At 43.0% G+C, this 16,557-nt stretch overlaps 1 protein-coding gene across 4 annotated transcripts in view; it reads left to right on the top strand.

Moving 5' to 3' along the window:
• Positions 1–757: 757 nt before the first annotated feature.
• Positions 758–16,557, top strand: part of LOC132579475 (integrator complex subunit 6-like) — a 33,655-nt gene continuing 17,855 nt past the window's right edge. For 3 of the 4 annotated variants that reach the window (XR_009555974.1, XR_009555973.1, XM_060249856.1), the window contains exons 1-5: positions 792–1,175; positions 1,271–1,348; positions 14,713–14,862; positions 15,376–15,465; positions 16,038–16,221. Coding sequence is in view for 1 of the 4 variants with exons in the window: in XM_060249856.1 (XP_060105839.1) it covers positions 1,065–1,175; positions 1,271–1,348; positions 14,713–14,862; positions 15,376–15,465; positions 16,038–16,221 (613 nt within the window). In the remaining 3 variants the exon portion in view is untranslated. Of the gene's footprint in view, positions 1,176–1,270; positions 1,349–14,712; positions 14,863–15,375; positions 15,466–16,037; positions 16,222–16,557 lie in introns of all 4 variants that reach the window. The other variant, XR_009555975.1, reaches the window with a different exon arrangement.

The following is a 16,557-nucleotide window of genomic DNA, read 5'->3' as shown; positions in this document are numbered from 1 at the left end:
GTGGGGGTGGGAATGAAGCATCTGGAACTGGGAGAACTCACCTGGCCTGTGATTTCTGGCCGCCTTCTGACTCATGCCCATGAAAACAGGCAGTCAGCCTCACCTCTACTTAGTAGGTGCAGCCCGAGCCTGTTCATTTACTTGGAAGTAAGACTTACTCGAATTCAATTGTGCATTACGGTTCAAGCCCTGCCTTACACCAAAATCTTACGAGCACTGAAGGAAGGGGAGGAAATTTCCTGCGAACTATGCATAGGAAAAGGCCGCAACGCCCCGCTGAGTTCAGTGACGGTTCCTCTCAGGTAAGTAGGCGTACTTAAAGATATGCTCAACCCTGCCTTGAGCAGCTAAGCATATTTTCCCGAGCGTTAGCCAGATGCCAATGTAGGCTTACTCCCGAGTAGTACATGCTTGGAAATGTGCTGCTGTGCCGTAACCCTCTCCTTGACGACGCTGCAAGAAGGTGCCTCCGCGTAAACACGCAAAGGATTACGAACGATCTTGTACTTCCCCCCTCCCCCGAAAACTGTTGCACTACGGATGTGCACTTAACACCTTTTCCTCCTCCTTTGTCAATCATCCCCCAGAAAGGAAAAGAAGCCACCGACCGCCTCTTTCCCCCCTCCCCCCGTTTCCTTTTCTCCCCGCCTCTTCCCAACTCCGCCCTCATGCATATGCAATTAGAAGTTATAATCGGCAGCCAATGGCGGGCGCGTTCTGGTCACATGGTCCTACCGCTGGTGGAGGAGGCTCAGGGAAGAGAAGTTGAGAGTCTCTCAGTGAATACAGGCAGTTCGAGCAAAAGAGTCGCACACGCACGCAGCGGCGGCGGCGGGCAGCAGTGGTGGGAGCTGGGGGAACTGACGAACCCACCCACCTTGACGGCCGGGCGGGAGGGAAGACGGGCGGGTATAGACGGGGGCGGCCGGGGAGAAGGGCGGCCGGCCCGGCCGGGCAGCACGTACCTTGTGGGGAAGCGGGGCGAAGGAAAAGGAGGGAGACGAGACTAGGCTAGGCAGGCTGTGCCGCCACCGCCGCTCCCTGCCGCAGGGCTTGACCGGACCATGCCGATCCTCCTTTTTCTCATAGACACGTCCGCTTCTATGAACCAGCGGGCGTATCTGGGCACCAGCTATCTGGATATCGCCAAGGGCGCCGTCGAACTCTTCATGAAGGTGGGGCCCGCTGCTGAGGCTGCTCCCCCCCCCCCCCATACTGACGTGTCCCTTTCGCTTACAAAAAAATAACGTTTTTATTTCAAACTCTGCAGCTGCGGGCCAGGGATCCGGCCAGCCGCGGAGACAGGTACATGCTGGTCACCTTCGACGAGGCACCTTATTGCATTAAGGTAAGGGGGGGAACGGCGCCCTCCCGCGCTCCATTTCCGTGCCCCATATCCCCCCCCCCTTCTCCCCCGTTTCTCTTCGCCCTCTTCCCTTTCCTCCTCCTGTTCGTCCATCCCTCCCTCCTCCCCTCTTTCTTTCCTTCTACTCCGGCCAGGCTTTGGCCTGGCCAGGCGCAGCCCTGGGGGCGCAGCCTGCGAAGATGGCGGACATTTTGCTTTTGTATGGAGGCGAGCGAGAGGCTGAGGGCGCTGCTGAGATGGAGGAGGGAGGGAGGGAGGAGGGAGAGAGAGGCGGGCGGAGGGAGGGGAGGGAGAGCGACCGGCGGGCCGACCCGCCTGCCGCGCACGCGGCGCCTCCCCTCACGCCGTAGCCCGCCCCGCGACGGCGACGTGGGGAGGGGCGGGCGGACCGGCCCGTCTCCTTTGCGTTCTGCTGAGCTGAGGCGGACTGGGCTTCTCGCCCAAGCCCTGCTTGCTGGGGAAGGTAGAGGGTGCAAGGAGAGGCCTTGCCTTGTGTTTAAAATAAACACATCAACGTACACGCACTTGCCTGCCACATTTTTGTCCTGATCTTCCCTTCAATCAGTGAGACAATAAATTGCCTTGCATTGTCAAACAGGATTCCAGTGACACATTGAAGGTAAATAAAATTGAACTGAGCATTAGCTTTTGTGAGCAAAAACCTCATCACGTGTAGTGTGTGCACCCATGAGAGAGATGTACAATTAATGTGACAGGTGACACAAGGGCATGACTGGAGAGCGACTACAGAGGCCAGTTTTAAACAATGGCCAATCAGAGAGAAATCAGTTCTTTTACAGGGGAGAGAGGACTGTTTCTAACTGCTCCCCATTGTAACTTCACAGCAACCCTACAAGGTAGGCTACATCAATCGCTTATCTCTGGTGTAAGGTAACTTAGACTTAGGCCAGCACCATTAATTGCTGTATCACTTGTACACAAAATTGTGAAAATAGTCAAAGCATGAAAAGAGGTGATTTTAGTCATCCCCCCCCCCCCAATCTCTAAGACATTGTTTTTCCAGTGTCATTTCAGGGTGGGGCTTCCTTGCTACTGTGGTAGTCAAGGAGGTAATTTGTTTTTCCTGTGTTTTGGGTGTGTTTTGTTTTCTGTTTCTTTTCAGCAGGGTAATTTTCCTACCATCACATCTGCATCCCATTTTTGTGCCTGCCCCCCAACCCTAGAACCACCAGCAAAAAGAACTGCTAGGATCATTCTGCCTTCATGTGTTTCCACTTCCCTGGTTCCCTTTTTCAGCCAGGCCAGATTCTAGAAGAGTAGTTGCATGGGGTAAAACTAGACATGAAGGAACCACCATAATGTCAGTCTTGTGTTAAGATGTCATTTTCTCCCCAGTAATACATACTGATAGAAATATGTGATACCATGTAGGGTAAGAAAGTAAGCATTTTGTCAAGTGCTGTGATTAGAATGTGTTGGGAGGAAGAGGAGTCAGGACTTGACATGGAGTTGTCACTTCTGTCAACAGCCGTGTGTTTATTTGTTCAGTCTAGTTCTCTCCCAAGTAGAATTTTAGGTTACTGGGTGAATGATCCTTTATATTACCTTCCCCCATCCTTTATTCCTTTTGGGCCCCAGAAATTTCTCTTCTCTGGGGGAAAGCTTCTCTTCATCTTTTCTTTTTGGCCAAGTCCTCTCCTCCGCTGGCAAAGGCAGGGCAGATTTTCCTAGATAATCTGCAGTCCTGTGCCTATCTGTCAGTGGAGACTTTCTCTAGTATTTCCTCCCAGCCCAAGATTTTCAGTGGGTTGGCAGTAAGAAGCTATGTTTTCTCCCCCTCCTCCTGCCATGATAAGAGTTGTACATGTTACTAATTTTGACATGTACTTAAAATTGCCCTCTGTTGAGGCTGAAGTTAAAGGTTCACAATTTCCCCCTTTATTTGGAATGCTTAAAAACAGCTGGATGAAAAAGTGTGTTTCTGTAGATTTTTCCATACCAGGATGTGGTAGTGTGATATAACTGGATGGTGACAGAAAGGACTGCTTGTCTTTGGCAGTGATAATAGCAATGAGTGAGGCAGCATTCCAGAATCTACTTCTTGTAATTCCCGTTAGATAGCTTTGAATTGAGCAGAAAATAGGCCGGTGATAGCCGGTATCATACCTCCATTTTGCAGCCCTTAGCACTGTTGCTTTCCTGTTCTGCTCTTCTTTCTCATGGCTTTGAAAATAACATATTTTCCATATCCTTGTCAGTCACACTTGCTTAAAGTAGTTACAAATTCCTGCTGTCACAGCTTGACTTACAATGTGCTGAGTACCTTTTTGCTATTATTAAGCCAAGCATACTAGAAACAACTCCATGGAATAATGTAATATTTAAATGGCTTGTTTGATGTATAGAGCTAAACTCTTTCTCATCATTCTAAATGCCTCACACATTTTTAAGGTGATTTCTTTATCTTGGGTTGATACTGGTTTATAATAGACCTTAGTGTAGTTTGAGGAGTTGTATGGGGACAGTCAGACAAACTGTGTGTTGACTGCTCTGTAAATAGTCCTAACATTCAAATTGATATTTGCTTCTGCATTAGCAATGTCCTCTACACCCTCCCCCAATTTGTGTGCACCATGCTGTAGTTTTCAAAGTGTTTCACAATCTTTTGCTTTGTTGTTTTTACAGCAACCTCTTTTTCAAGAAGAACTGGGTATCATATAGTGGCTTGCTGAAGGCCACCCAGTGAATCCATGGTTGAATTTGAACGTGGGTCTAAACACAAGACCATAGTTTTCCTCTTGTGCTGGTTGAGGCCCAAGAACGTGATACTGGATTTTCCAACAACCAATTACACAGTTGAAATGTGCAATCAGCTCTTTTAAAACAGTGAAAACACTCAGAACATTAGGGTCCTTTTCCCCCATCCATATCTCCAAGTGGTCATCTACAAGTTGTGGACTTCCACAACAAAATCTCTTTGATATTGATCCTTCTGATTAAATGAAATTGATTTGGGGTTGTTAAAGGGCCTTGCAATTCACCAGTACTTGACAGTGCACTACCAAAGACATTTCAATGCACTTTTTACCAGTTCAGTAATCAGATAATCCACTCCTCAAAATCGTCATGGAATTAAGAAAAAAATTATTTGTAATCCACTGAAATCTTCCTGAAGGCAAGGATACTAGTATCTTGAGAGAAACTGAAGCTTAGTTGATTTCAAAAATAAACACAGAATACATTTAAGTTAGATTGTAGTAACCATTCAAGAAGCCAAATAGGAAAATACTGACTTCAGTCTTCCATATACTTGCTTTGCTGAACTACCTGAGCAAACTTGTGGGGGAGGCTGCATCCATTGTTGGCAGAGATGCTTACAGAATGATGGCTAAAGAAACAAGATACAGCTACTCCCTCTTAGGAGATACCTGCAAGTTTTCTGCATGATTTACCTTTGCCATTCACATTTTATTGTGAGTCTTGCAGTTAACTGATAATCTGGTTATTCTTATTGAAGATCTGAAGTCATCTCTTGGACAGTTCTGAAGAATTCAGTCCTTATTACCTGTTTGCAGGGGTCATTTTGTAGAAAAATAGGTGGTGGAGTTCATCCAGGGATTGTTATGCAACTGCATCTACTATTCAACGGACCAGGTGGGGAGGAGTGTGAACCCTCAGAAAGGTTCAGGAGCTGCGCTCCTGTGAGCTCCTGCTGAATCCAAGGCCTGCCTGTTTGCATATGTTTAACATAAATGGAAGCTGAGTTAACATCTTGGTTTCCAAATGAAGAATACTTAATTAGAATGGACAGTCTTTTGATTGTTCTTCTTTGCCATGGTTCCAAGTGCTGTTTGTAAACAAAAGTCTTGGGAAGAAAAGCTACTCCCTTAACCTCAAGCAGCTTCTTAACAGATTATTATGGCAAAGCAAGGGCAACCGTTGAATTCACACAGACTGTAAACCTTTGATTTCTAGTGCTGTTTGTAATTTATGGAGAAGGAAAGTAGTGGGATAGGTACAGTCAAGGTGGTAGGAGTTGTAGAACTCCTTGAGAGTCTGAGGTTTCAATATGGGAACTTCAGGGAGTGGATAAATTGACGTACAAACGGCACTGAGTTGTGACTGCTGGCTACCAGGATTCTTTCTCTTCTGTAAAGGCTTATTGGGCGTGAACACAAAACAGTTTATTGTACACGACAAACAGTGGTCAGCTGTGTGCCTTTGGCAAAATCACAACAGTGTGATGGAAGTGGTCATCTCAGGCTTTGCCTGTTGTTATCTTGTAACCAGGTGTGTGCATGTTGGGTTTTTCCAAATCCTACCTCCGAGGGGTGCGGATACATAGCTATGTTCTGTTTACATTTTATGCTTAAAACAATCCTATGCAGTAGGTTGAGCTCACAGAACTGGTCCAGATTCATTTGGCCAGCTTTGAATTTGAAATTGCACTCCTAATCTGACACTAATCACTGAACTATATTACCTCTGTCCTGAAGAGGTTCCGTTCTTGGGCCCTGAAAGACTTGCCCTTTATGGGTTTGTCTAATGCTTTTCTAAAACGGTTCATCTAGTTGTCACTGCATTTTATAAATAACTCCAGTCAGACAGACATTGTGTAAAGGTAAATTTAATTAAATGTTCCCAAGTTACAGTGTGTTAAGAGAGCAATTTCCATTGCAACATGATCATTTTTATGAAATTAATGCATTTTTCTCTTTTCCTGTTCTCCCCATCCCCTCAAAAAGTCTAGAAAATATACCACCAGCCTCTTAAAAAGAGGATGTTTCAACTCCCTGAACTTCTTGGTTTCTCTGTGCTTATCTTCTGCTCTGCCAGTTTGGTGTAGTGGTTAAGTGTGTGGTCTCTTATCTGGGAGAACCGGGTTTGATTCCCCACTCCTCCACTTGCACCTGCTGGCATGGCCTTGGGTCAGCCATAGCTCTGGCAGGGGTTGTCCTTGAAAGGGCAGCTGCTGTGAGAGCCCTCTCCAGCCCCACCCACCTCACAGGGTGTCTGTTGTGGGGGAGGAAGGTAAAGGAGATTGTGAGCCGCTCTGAGACTCTTCGGAGTGGAGGGCGGGATATAAATCCAATATCTTCTTCTTCTGCGACCTTTTAAATCTGTTATCACTTTCAGTAAATCTAGTTCCTTATAATGAAGATGATTTTTGGAGTCAAGTAAAATTAAGCCGGGTATCAACATTGGTGAGATATTTGATCTGTTCTCAGTTGAAATCTTCCTCACACTTTTTTATTCATTTTTGCTATTTACATTTATGAGATAGAACAAACCACAGAATCTTCAGTTCAAATCCTTTAAAATTCTCTTTACATGGCCCTTCATCTGTGCTTTATTTATTTGGAAGTTTCAAATGTCCCACAGGCCATTTGGGTGTAAATTGTGAGTAACCAGATGTTGAAACTAAATAAATACAAGCTTGGTCAGTCCCTGGAAACTACTGGGACCCACAAGTAAGAGTGAGATAGAAGTTTAATACATATTTGAGGTACAATATCTGAAGTGCCTCTTGTTACTCAAAGAAAGTATCCATATTTTACTTCCTTGCATCTATAAAAGTGTTTCTTCTACCTATTTTGGGTTCCCAAGCAGGGAGAGGCAGGGTATAAAGGAAGTAAATCATTTACAGTGCCACCTTTTAATAGGATTAAATCACCAATCCATTTGATAATTTTTGATGCTGTGAGATTCAGACAAAGCATGTACTTTTTAAAAGTAAGCATGCCATTTAATATGATACAGGGACATTCTAGAAAAGGGTCCTTCAAAGCCAGATGGATGTGATCTGGTTGTTACAGTTGATGTGCTGTAAATGTAGATGTGGCAACCCAGCAGGAAGTCTAGGCTGTCCAGATTTAACATTCTTTAGCAGAGACTGACCGTGTCTCAGACTATTCTGTCTGAATATTCAAGTACTTTTTCCAAGGCTCAGAATGCTTCAGGACTGCTGATGTTCCTGTATTCTACAATAGTGGGAAAGTACTTGGTGCAAACTAAAGCAGTCTGCATTTCTTGCAGGGAATGTCTACATGTTGGGGATCTCCAGTAGCTAATCACTACGTGTTAAGAATGGAGGGTAGCATGGGGAGAAATATAAAAATAGTTTGGAAGGCACTGAGACTGACGTGCTAAAGATCATAGTGAAAGGGCTATGCTGAATCTATGAAGCTTGGATTTCAGGCTTGTGTGTTCATGATAACTACACCCTGGTGTATGCTTGTATGCCTGGAGCTGCAAGATGACTTGTTTCTACTTTCCTGTCTTTGCTGCATCCACTCTGAAAAGTGGCTGGCTTGCTGGCAGGCAGTGCTAGTTCTGACTTAGTTCCTCTGGAGCTGTCACTGGAAAGCCCGCCCCCCCCTCATCTCTGGTTAGGATGACTCTTCCTGTTTTTCAAAACTGCTTGCATTTTCTGCCTAGAAGTGAAGTAGACATTCCTTATGTAAGTGCCTGCTGAAAGTGGAACTTGATTCTTTAACTCTTGGGGCTAACCAGCCTTCTATACCAAACTAGTTATGTCATAGGTGACTGGCCGAAGATGCATCTCTCAAACCGAATGTTAAGAAAGTGCTTGTGTTCTGGATGTGCTATCCAGGTATCCATTCAGTGGCCATTAACTGCTATTAAAGCACTGTGACCCTGGTAATTCATTTTGCAGTTAAAATAGGGCTTTGTATATGTATTGAATGGCTCCAAATGTTCAGGACACATGCTTTCAGATTGCTGTTTAAAAGATTTTTATTCCTTCTAATAAATTCCTTTGAAGGAAGGAAAAGATTGTTGCAGCGTAAGGAAGGAAGGAAAAGACTGTTGCGGTATTAGGACAGGACAAACCTTCAGTTCATTATAGTGAAAGCAGTTCTTCGTTCAGAGAACAGACTTACTGATGTGCATATAAGTTTGTGCAAAGCACTTCTGTCGCTGTATATTCAGTTTATGTGCTGTGAGTTATGTGAAATTCCTGTATTTAGAATTGCTGGGAATTTGAATTTTAATTTTGAATGGGTCACAGCTGACCCTGTGATACTTGTGGTATGGGCATTGAGCTGTTCTTTTGTCATCTAAGGAATACAGCAGGCACATCTATTTTATTTATAGTCTGCCTTTCTCATTGAGACTACAGACTACAGGATTACATAGTTTAAGTCAAATACAATAAACAGAAAGGGGCATCCAATAAACAGTGCAGCATTGCATTTGGTACCCTAAATACACATTTCCATGCAAGTTCTTCTGGAGTGTCTTAACCATCAATGGTACATGAAGTTAGTTAATCCTCAGAAAATAGGTGGAGTTATTCTGGTTTTCAAAATGTGTTTGTGTGTGTGCGCACTTAAGGGAAAATCAGTCAGATGCTGTTCTGTGTAGCTCCCAGATGTGTTTTAAAGCACTGGGAAATTGCGGTGTAGTCTAAGAAATTGTGTGCAGAGACAAAGGGCTGTAATGGCTAACTCTAGTTTTATGAGTTCAGGGATTCTTCTCAATAATTTAGACCAGTGGTCCACAACTGTTTTGGCATCAGGGACTGGTTTCGTGGAAGACAATTTTTCCATGGTGTGTGTGTGTGATGGTTTTGGGATGATACAATTGTGCACTTTTATTTCTATTATTTCTATTACATTGTAATATATAATGAAATAATTATACAACTCACCATAATGCAGAATCAGTGGGAGCCCTGACCTTGTTGTCCTGCAACTAGGTGCTTGCTCACCTCCTGTGCGGCCTGGTTGCTAACAGGCCATGGCCTGAGGGTTGGGAACCCCTGATTTAGACCAATCCTTGGTGTTAATTCAGCAGCATTTACTATAATTATTAATCCTGGGCAAGGATGTTTGAGAAGCATGAAGCATTGCTTGCAAGTGCAAGGTATTTTGGGCGTCTATGGACTTTTGGATATGCTTGCACATGAAGCCACCAGAAAGAACATTAGTAAGCATGATCATCTCTGATAGTCCTTGGTTTATTGCTGGTAGGTGAGATGTTCAGACAGATAAATGGATGTATACTAACAGGCTTGCAGTTTATTGTAAATTCACATTTTAAAAGTTGGATATCTAATGTACTTTTATACCTAAATGACAATGCTGTAGACTCGTAAAACAGAATCTTCTTGTTCTAATCCACAGCGCCTGTTACTATTTATTTCCAATTGGCAGAGTAGTTGCAGTATTTTAGTCAGTTGGCTGGTTGCTGAGGAGCATCAGTAATACCCAACTTACCTGTTCTTTGTTTCGGCTGCTCCAATTCTGTGAACGTTGAAGAAAAGAACTTCTCTCCCTCTCAACTGGTCTTTCCACTCTAGCTTTAATTTTTCTCCCACGTTCATTTCCAAGCCCATGATAAGTTCCGGGATGGTGAAGATTAACTTCGACGTGTTCTTTATTACAAGACAGTGAAGAATGGTGGGGTGGCCGTCTGGGGTGGGACCTTTAATAAATGCTTAAAACAAACCAGGGAGTTGCAGTTAGCTTTCAAGGAGTCTATTTTGCAGTTGTGTGTAAATTTCATGGATGAATTTTAATGAGGGCCTTGTAGCAAAGTGGTATGTTGTTAACTTGCCAAGGCAGAGCTTGTCAAATCGTTAACGCAGGGACTTCAGAAGGCCATGAAAATACTGGCAACTGTGAATTGGATTCATAAGGGAAAACATGCAAGCCTTTCTCTGGCAATCTGCCTATATATCATTGCTGCCCCTCCTTGTTTGTTGTTCTGGATCTCAGTCTGTGGTCACGCCTCTGTGGTTATTTTTCTCTGCTGGTAGGGACATGGTTGCTTCACTGTTGTCTTGTGCTGTATCAGTTTAGCAGCAGTTAGTTACATCAAGCAACTAGAAACATGCATTCATTATCAGAGGGTCCTGCTTTTTCTTGTCTGGCACTACTGATGGGCAAGACAAAGTTTCCATTAATAGAACTCCGGGTGCAAGGTATCTATGCAAACTTTGTCTGTGAAACCCAAAGGCAGATTTCAGTAACTGAAATCAAAGTGACTTGTTGGGGGGGAGGGTCTGTGGCCCCTCTCAGTGGGTTCTTAATACCTATCAGGGAGGACTAGGCATCACCTTTGACTGGGGAAATGTTAGAAGCACTGTTAGATTAGTGTTTAATGTGATTTTTCCTGCCTTTATCTGGATATGAGGTCAAAGGGAACTTGGCTATCTGCTAAGCAAATATTTTGTTTATAGTTTTTTGAGATTGGTTGAAATCTAGTTACTCACTGGTATGATGTGTGGTGCTTTGACAGAACAGAATCTATTTTGCACGATGGGATACCTGTGTCTTCTTGGGATCCTGCTTTGTGGGCTTGATGGAGTCCAGATTTGTGTCAAGACTATCACAGACCATCCCTGTCAAACTGTGCCAAGGTGCATAGTCTTGGACCCATTCCCAAGAAGGGAATGTTGAGGCTCTTTGTACATACAGGATTAGTTAGCAAGACATTTTTCTATGTTCTCTTTTTATTTTGCCTAAAAGCTGTCTTTCTAATGATTGTAACCAGTTATCTCTACTTTCTAGGATTTATGTGAAGTTATTAAAGATTATTATTTTTTAATTCATGATCTTTGGGTGTGATCTGACTGTTTAGAAAATCCTTGGTTACACTGACCAGCTCTCAGTATTAGGAAGGAGGAGGGAGCAGTGCCCATAAGCCCCCAGCTGACCCTCATGAATGCTCCCTTCTCCAGAAGAAACTTACGGTATGCATGAGAGTCAGGATGAGACCTGGGACATCAGTCTCTTACTTCTCATCTGTTTCCTGACACAAGGAGGCACTACACAAGAAAGAACTAGGGCGAAGAGTCAGGAGAGCTCAGTCCTTCACAGTGGGTGAGTGGATCTAGCCTTCCTCCAATGGAATACTGCAAACTTTGTTCAGTAGAGTGTTAGGCTGGAGTAAGATATACTTCTTTGCCTATATCTTCATAGGAAGTACTACCTTGCACCTCTTCGCCATGACCTGATAAAGTTCTTGTGGGGAATTTGTCTCATCTAATTGAATTCCCCATGAGTTCCAGTAATGTTTTGCATTAGGCTCCATGAAAGATTGAGAGAGAGAGGTCATGGGGTAACAGTGCATGGCATGGACCACATGTGGTCTGTTGCGTAAATCCTTTGCAGCTTCCTCTTTGTACATTCCTGCACTTCCTGGTTATTGCTAAAGCACTGACTCAGAAAGCTGTGAGACAGTATGAGCCAGATTATCAGGAAAATCAACTTTTTATAGCAGAGAATTGATTTTTGTTCTTAATTTGCTTGCCAAAACTTCTCATAAGTCTGTATGCTTTCTCTCACCGATTAAATTACTGCTGATACTAACTGGTGATTTTCTAAAAGTATTGACAGAATCATTCCCTCCAAAAAGGATGTAGTTTCATTCGTTGCATTGAGTCAAATACTCAGGTACTTCCCATCAGATTTTCTTTTGGTCCCCTAACGTGTATGAACATATGAAGCTGCCTTATACTGAATCAGGCCCTTGGTCCATCAAAGTCAGTATTGTCTTCTCAGACTGGCAGCGGCTCTCCAGGGTCTCAAGCTGAGGTTTTTCACACCTATTTGCCTGGACCCTTTTTTGGAGATGCCAGGGATTGAACCTGGGACCCTCTGCTTCCCAAGCAGATGCTCTACCACTGAGCCACCATCCCTCCCCAAAGAGGTGGAAGAACTAAGCATTTGTAATGGATGGTCCAGGTTAGCCCAGTCTTGTCAGATCTCAGAAGCTAAGCAGCATTGGCCCTAGCTAATATTTAGATTGGAGACCGCCAAGGAATTCCAGGGTCACTGTGCAGAGGAAGGCAATGGCAAACAATCTGTGTTAGTCTCTTGCCCTGCAGTGTTGCTGTAAGTCTGACTTGATGGAACTTTATACACCCTTCCCACACACACACAGATTTTAATGGCTGGCTGTGTCATTTGCCTGGCTGTGTCATTTGCCTGTTCTTGCCAGGCAGCTAGCAGATCTTTTACCAGGATCTTGGCTTGCAAATAAAAAACCGACAGTTTTGCTGCCCAGGAAATCAAACTCTGCATGATCAGTGCAATTAAACTAAAGCAATCATGTCTGTGGGATAAGTTGTAGCATAAGGCAGTATTATTCATATTTGGTTCCAGTTAGAAGTAGGGTGGTGACTTTTCAGATGCTGGCTGGCATGGGAATTATTGATGGGTTCCATGAAGTGGGGCAGAAATGTGTGACTTCAAGGGGAGGGTCACTAAAAGCTCATTTCAGACCAACTTCGTGTCTCTCTGCCTTTAAGCAAATACTGGTTTTGATTTTTAAAACTTCTTTGTGAGACAAAAGGATCAACTAGTCCACCATCCTGTTTTCTGCATTAACTAGATACTTTTTGAAATTGCCTCCTTCAGGGTGTGTATGCAACAGCCTTTCTCTGCTTCTCTACTGTGCTATACTAGAATTTATATTTTGCTAACATGGCAAATAGCAGGTTCTCCATGAATCTTTTTAAAGCCATCCAAGTGGCAACTAACATGCTTGGACCAGTGAATCCCGTAAATTACGTATGAAGAAGCACTAACTACCTCTTCTTTGTTGAAACGCCTGTCCATTACCTTCAGTAGGTGACCCGGGAGGTGTAGTGTTACAGAACAGTTCTCTCCCCCCCTTTTTTATTTCATACATAATTTTGTAAACTTTTCTCTGCCCATAGTTGTGTTTTAAAAAAACAAAACAAAATTTTTATTGATTATGTTTGAACCCCTTGATTCATTGGGATGTCTTTTGCCTTTTCCAACATTTAAAATGTGGGGCAATCGGACTCCATAGCATTCTGACGGGGCCAGTGGGTTATGTGACATCATATTATATGGTATGTAAAGTGCTGAATAGATTCTGAGCTTTATAGTGAAACTGCTTTTATTATGATTTTAGCTGTTTTGATTGTTTGTTTTATTATTGTATATTTGATGTACTCCACTCTGAGCCCCCGTGGGGGAATGGGCGGAATATAAATATACTAATAATATAATATTCTGTCTGCAGTTGTGCCATAGAATTCATGTAATGGCATTATGATGCTTTTGTCCTTATTTTCAGTGGCTAATATTTCTTAGCACAGAATTGACTTTTTAAAAAACTTCTGCTGCTTACAGAGTAGACACTACCTGGTATATACCTCTCAGTTCTAATCTTATCAGTATGCGTGTGACATTCAAGACAAAAACACCCAGGAGCATTATTTATGTTTAATCAAATGTTCTGTTTTATTGCTGTCTGGCTCACATGACAAGATCTTAGAGCTCTTCACAGTCCTTTTACCATTCTGAGAAACCTGCAGATTTGTTTGCATTAACTTTTCATTCCTGACCCCATACAGTTTAAATAGCAAGCATCCTAATGCAGATGTGCAGAACCCTCGACCCCTACTCATCCTCCTTTCTCAGAACTATCTATTGCTACCTCCTGTTTCCTATTTAACTAGCTGTTGACCTGTGATAGATCCTCTTATTTCATGACTGTTAAGAGAATCTTTCATAAAGGCCCTCATTATACTTTCTTTTAAATAGTCATAACTTTTACTAGTGTGCAGGGCTTTTTTTGAGCAGGAACGCAATTTTGGCTGGCATGGCATCGGGGGTGTGGCCTAATATGCAAATGAGCTCCTGCTGGGCTTTTTCTACAAAAAAGGCCCTGCTAGTGTGTATACTGCTGAGTAGTGGAGATTGCCTGACAACAAAGAAACCACACTTGGTCCAGTGATAACTGGCTCTGAGTGGGCAGAAGGGTTTTTCTGACATGCAGTTTGGCAGCTTCGGAATGAGAACTAACGGTATGCAGTAAAAAAACTGGTGGGGGTGATCTAGCTTTGTAGAAGTGTTGGAAAGTTGTGTGTCAGATCATAAAACTCTGTGACCAAGGGTAAAGGTACAAATTCTGCACATACAGCGGTTTTACATTTCCTCCCCCCCCCCCCAAAAAAAAAGAAAGCACAGAGAATCTGGAGACATTATTTAGGACACTCATTTCTAGTGCTAGGACTTGGTTAACTTTCAAGTAGTGTGGCTTATTTGGCAGGTGTTTTACCCAATGAAACTTGACAGCTACCATTAATAGCACTGAAGGATTAGTAGTAATTCAAAGGTGCTTTGTAACTGTTCATTTAAGTTTAATACATTGGAATGGACTTTGAAAATGTCATCAGTTGGGTGGAAGTGAGAAACATGATATTCAAGAGAACAGAATCCTGATTAGTGATTTTTTTTTTGGCTGTATAAGGGCCCCCCCCCCCGACATTTCCCTGAACGCATCAGGGATGCAGATGGAAATCTCCTTGAACAAAAGAGCAATAATGGCCCCATGAGCCCAGAATGTTGTAAAATTAATGCTAGACTTCTGCCTTTCTACAGGCTGGATGGAAGGAAAACCATGCTACTTTCATGAATGAATTGAAGAACCTGCAAGCCTCTGGATTGACAACTCTTGGCCAGGCTCTTCGATCGTCATTTGATCTGTTAAACCTCAACAGACTAGTGTCTGGAATAGACAACTATGGACAGGTAATGAAGGCTGCCATGTCATTTTGTGTTTTATGAAGAAATCTTTACATCTTATAAATGGGAAGACAATACTTCCTGATGTTTCTTTTTTTAAAACAATCAAATAGGACGAACAAGGAGCCTTCTCATCAGTTGGAGCTGAAAATGTTACTCAGCCTCAAGCTACACTTTGAATTCTTCCTTGGGGTGGGGGAATGCAGCTGCCTCAGGGCCAGTTGGGAGTTAAGATGCTGGGGGGAAGACAGGAGAGTAGAGCACAGCACTACCAGAGTGGTGTTGTGTAAATTTGTGTGCCCCAGGCTTTTCTTTTTTGCAGTGCACCATATCCCTGGCTTGCTCTCTCACTAACCATTCTGCACCCCAAGGTCAGCTTCTGTTGCTTCTCCATTTTCTTATGCATCGGAGCAGAGCAGAATCTCTGAGACTTAAGTAACATTTGCATAGTTTTACATTCCCTGCACAGATCACCTTTTCTTCCATGTTTAAATGCTGGATATATTTTTCTTTCTTTAGGGGAGGAACCCTTTCTTTTTAGAACCATCTATTTTGATTACCATCACAGATGGAAACAAACTGACCAATACAGCAGGTGTTCAGGAGGAGGTAAGATATCCAAAATAAATTTTTAAAGTTGCAAAATCACTCCAGCAAAGAGGAATCACGCTTTCGCAGGGGCCTAACAGTTTCAAACTCTGAAAGCAATCTTAACACTGGTGGCTTTGTAGTTTGTTGGCACGATTCAGGATTACAGATTGTAACTCTTTTGTCAGGTATTTTTATTGCATCCTGAGCTTCCTCCAGAGGGTTCAGTGATGTTAGCCTATAAGAGAGCTTACTCAGAGAGAGACTTTCACCCTATAAGCTGCATAACTGAGTGGGAGTTCTAATACTCCCATGTCCAGTGTAACTGCTTAAGCTCTTTGTCTCAGAGCCTAGTGTAGAAAATTAAGGTCTGTACATGCTATTATCCCAGTTTTTTAACAATTGGGCAGTATATGCTTGTTTTTTGTCCTATCAGTTATGATTAAACTTGTCTATTATTGCAGTGAAGTTCTTTCCAGTTTTTTAACATCACAGACAATTGGGTAGTATATGCATCTTTTTTTATCCTATCAGTTATGAATAAACTTGTGTACTGTTTCAGTGAAGTTCTTAAAATAATTTTCTTTTTTTAGCTTCATCTTCCTTTGAATTCCCCCCTGCCTGGGAGTGAGTTGACCAAAGAGCCATTCCGATGGGATCAAAGACTGTTTGCCCTTGTGCTGCGCTTGCCTGGAGCTTCTTCAGTGGAACCAGAACAGCTAGGGAGTGTCCCTACGGATGAATCTGCCATCACGCAGATGTGTGAAGTCACAGGAGGTAGCTTTTATGCATAAATTTCAATTTTGCAAATCTGAGTCTGCATTTGCTGTCTTGGAAATAATAAGAAATATCAGTCAGTGCACTCACAAATGCAGGAATCTGACTTGGATTCTTATTCTGAAATATAATGTATGATGATATCCATGCCTATCTCTTGGCCTTTCACAAGTTTTTAAAGTATCTCCCTTCTTGTACTAGTATGCTTAGGACTTTTGGCTGAGCAGCTCTAAAGTGGAAAATATTGCTGAATCTGTGATGGACGGAGTGTTTGTTTTTCCTTCTTCCTTTCTTTTTGCATCTATAGCTGCCTCTTAGGGTCTAGCCTAAAATCAT

The sequence above is a fragment of the Heteronotia binoei genome, chromosome 11 (assembly GCF_032191835.1).
Source record: "Heteronotia binoei isolate CCM8104 ecotype False Entrance Well chromosome 11, APGP_CSIRO_Hbin_v1, whole genome shotgun sequence".
Taxonomy (NCBI): domain Eukaryota; kingdom Metazoa; phylum Chordata; class Lepidosauria; order Squamata; family Gekkonidae; genus Heteronotia; species Heteronotia binoei.
The sequence above is the reverse complement of the archived record's forward strand: the minus strand, read 5'-3'. Positions and strand labels throughout refer to the sequence as shown.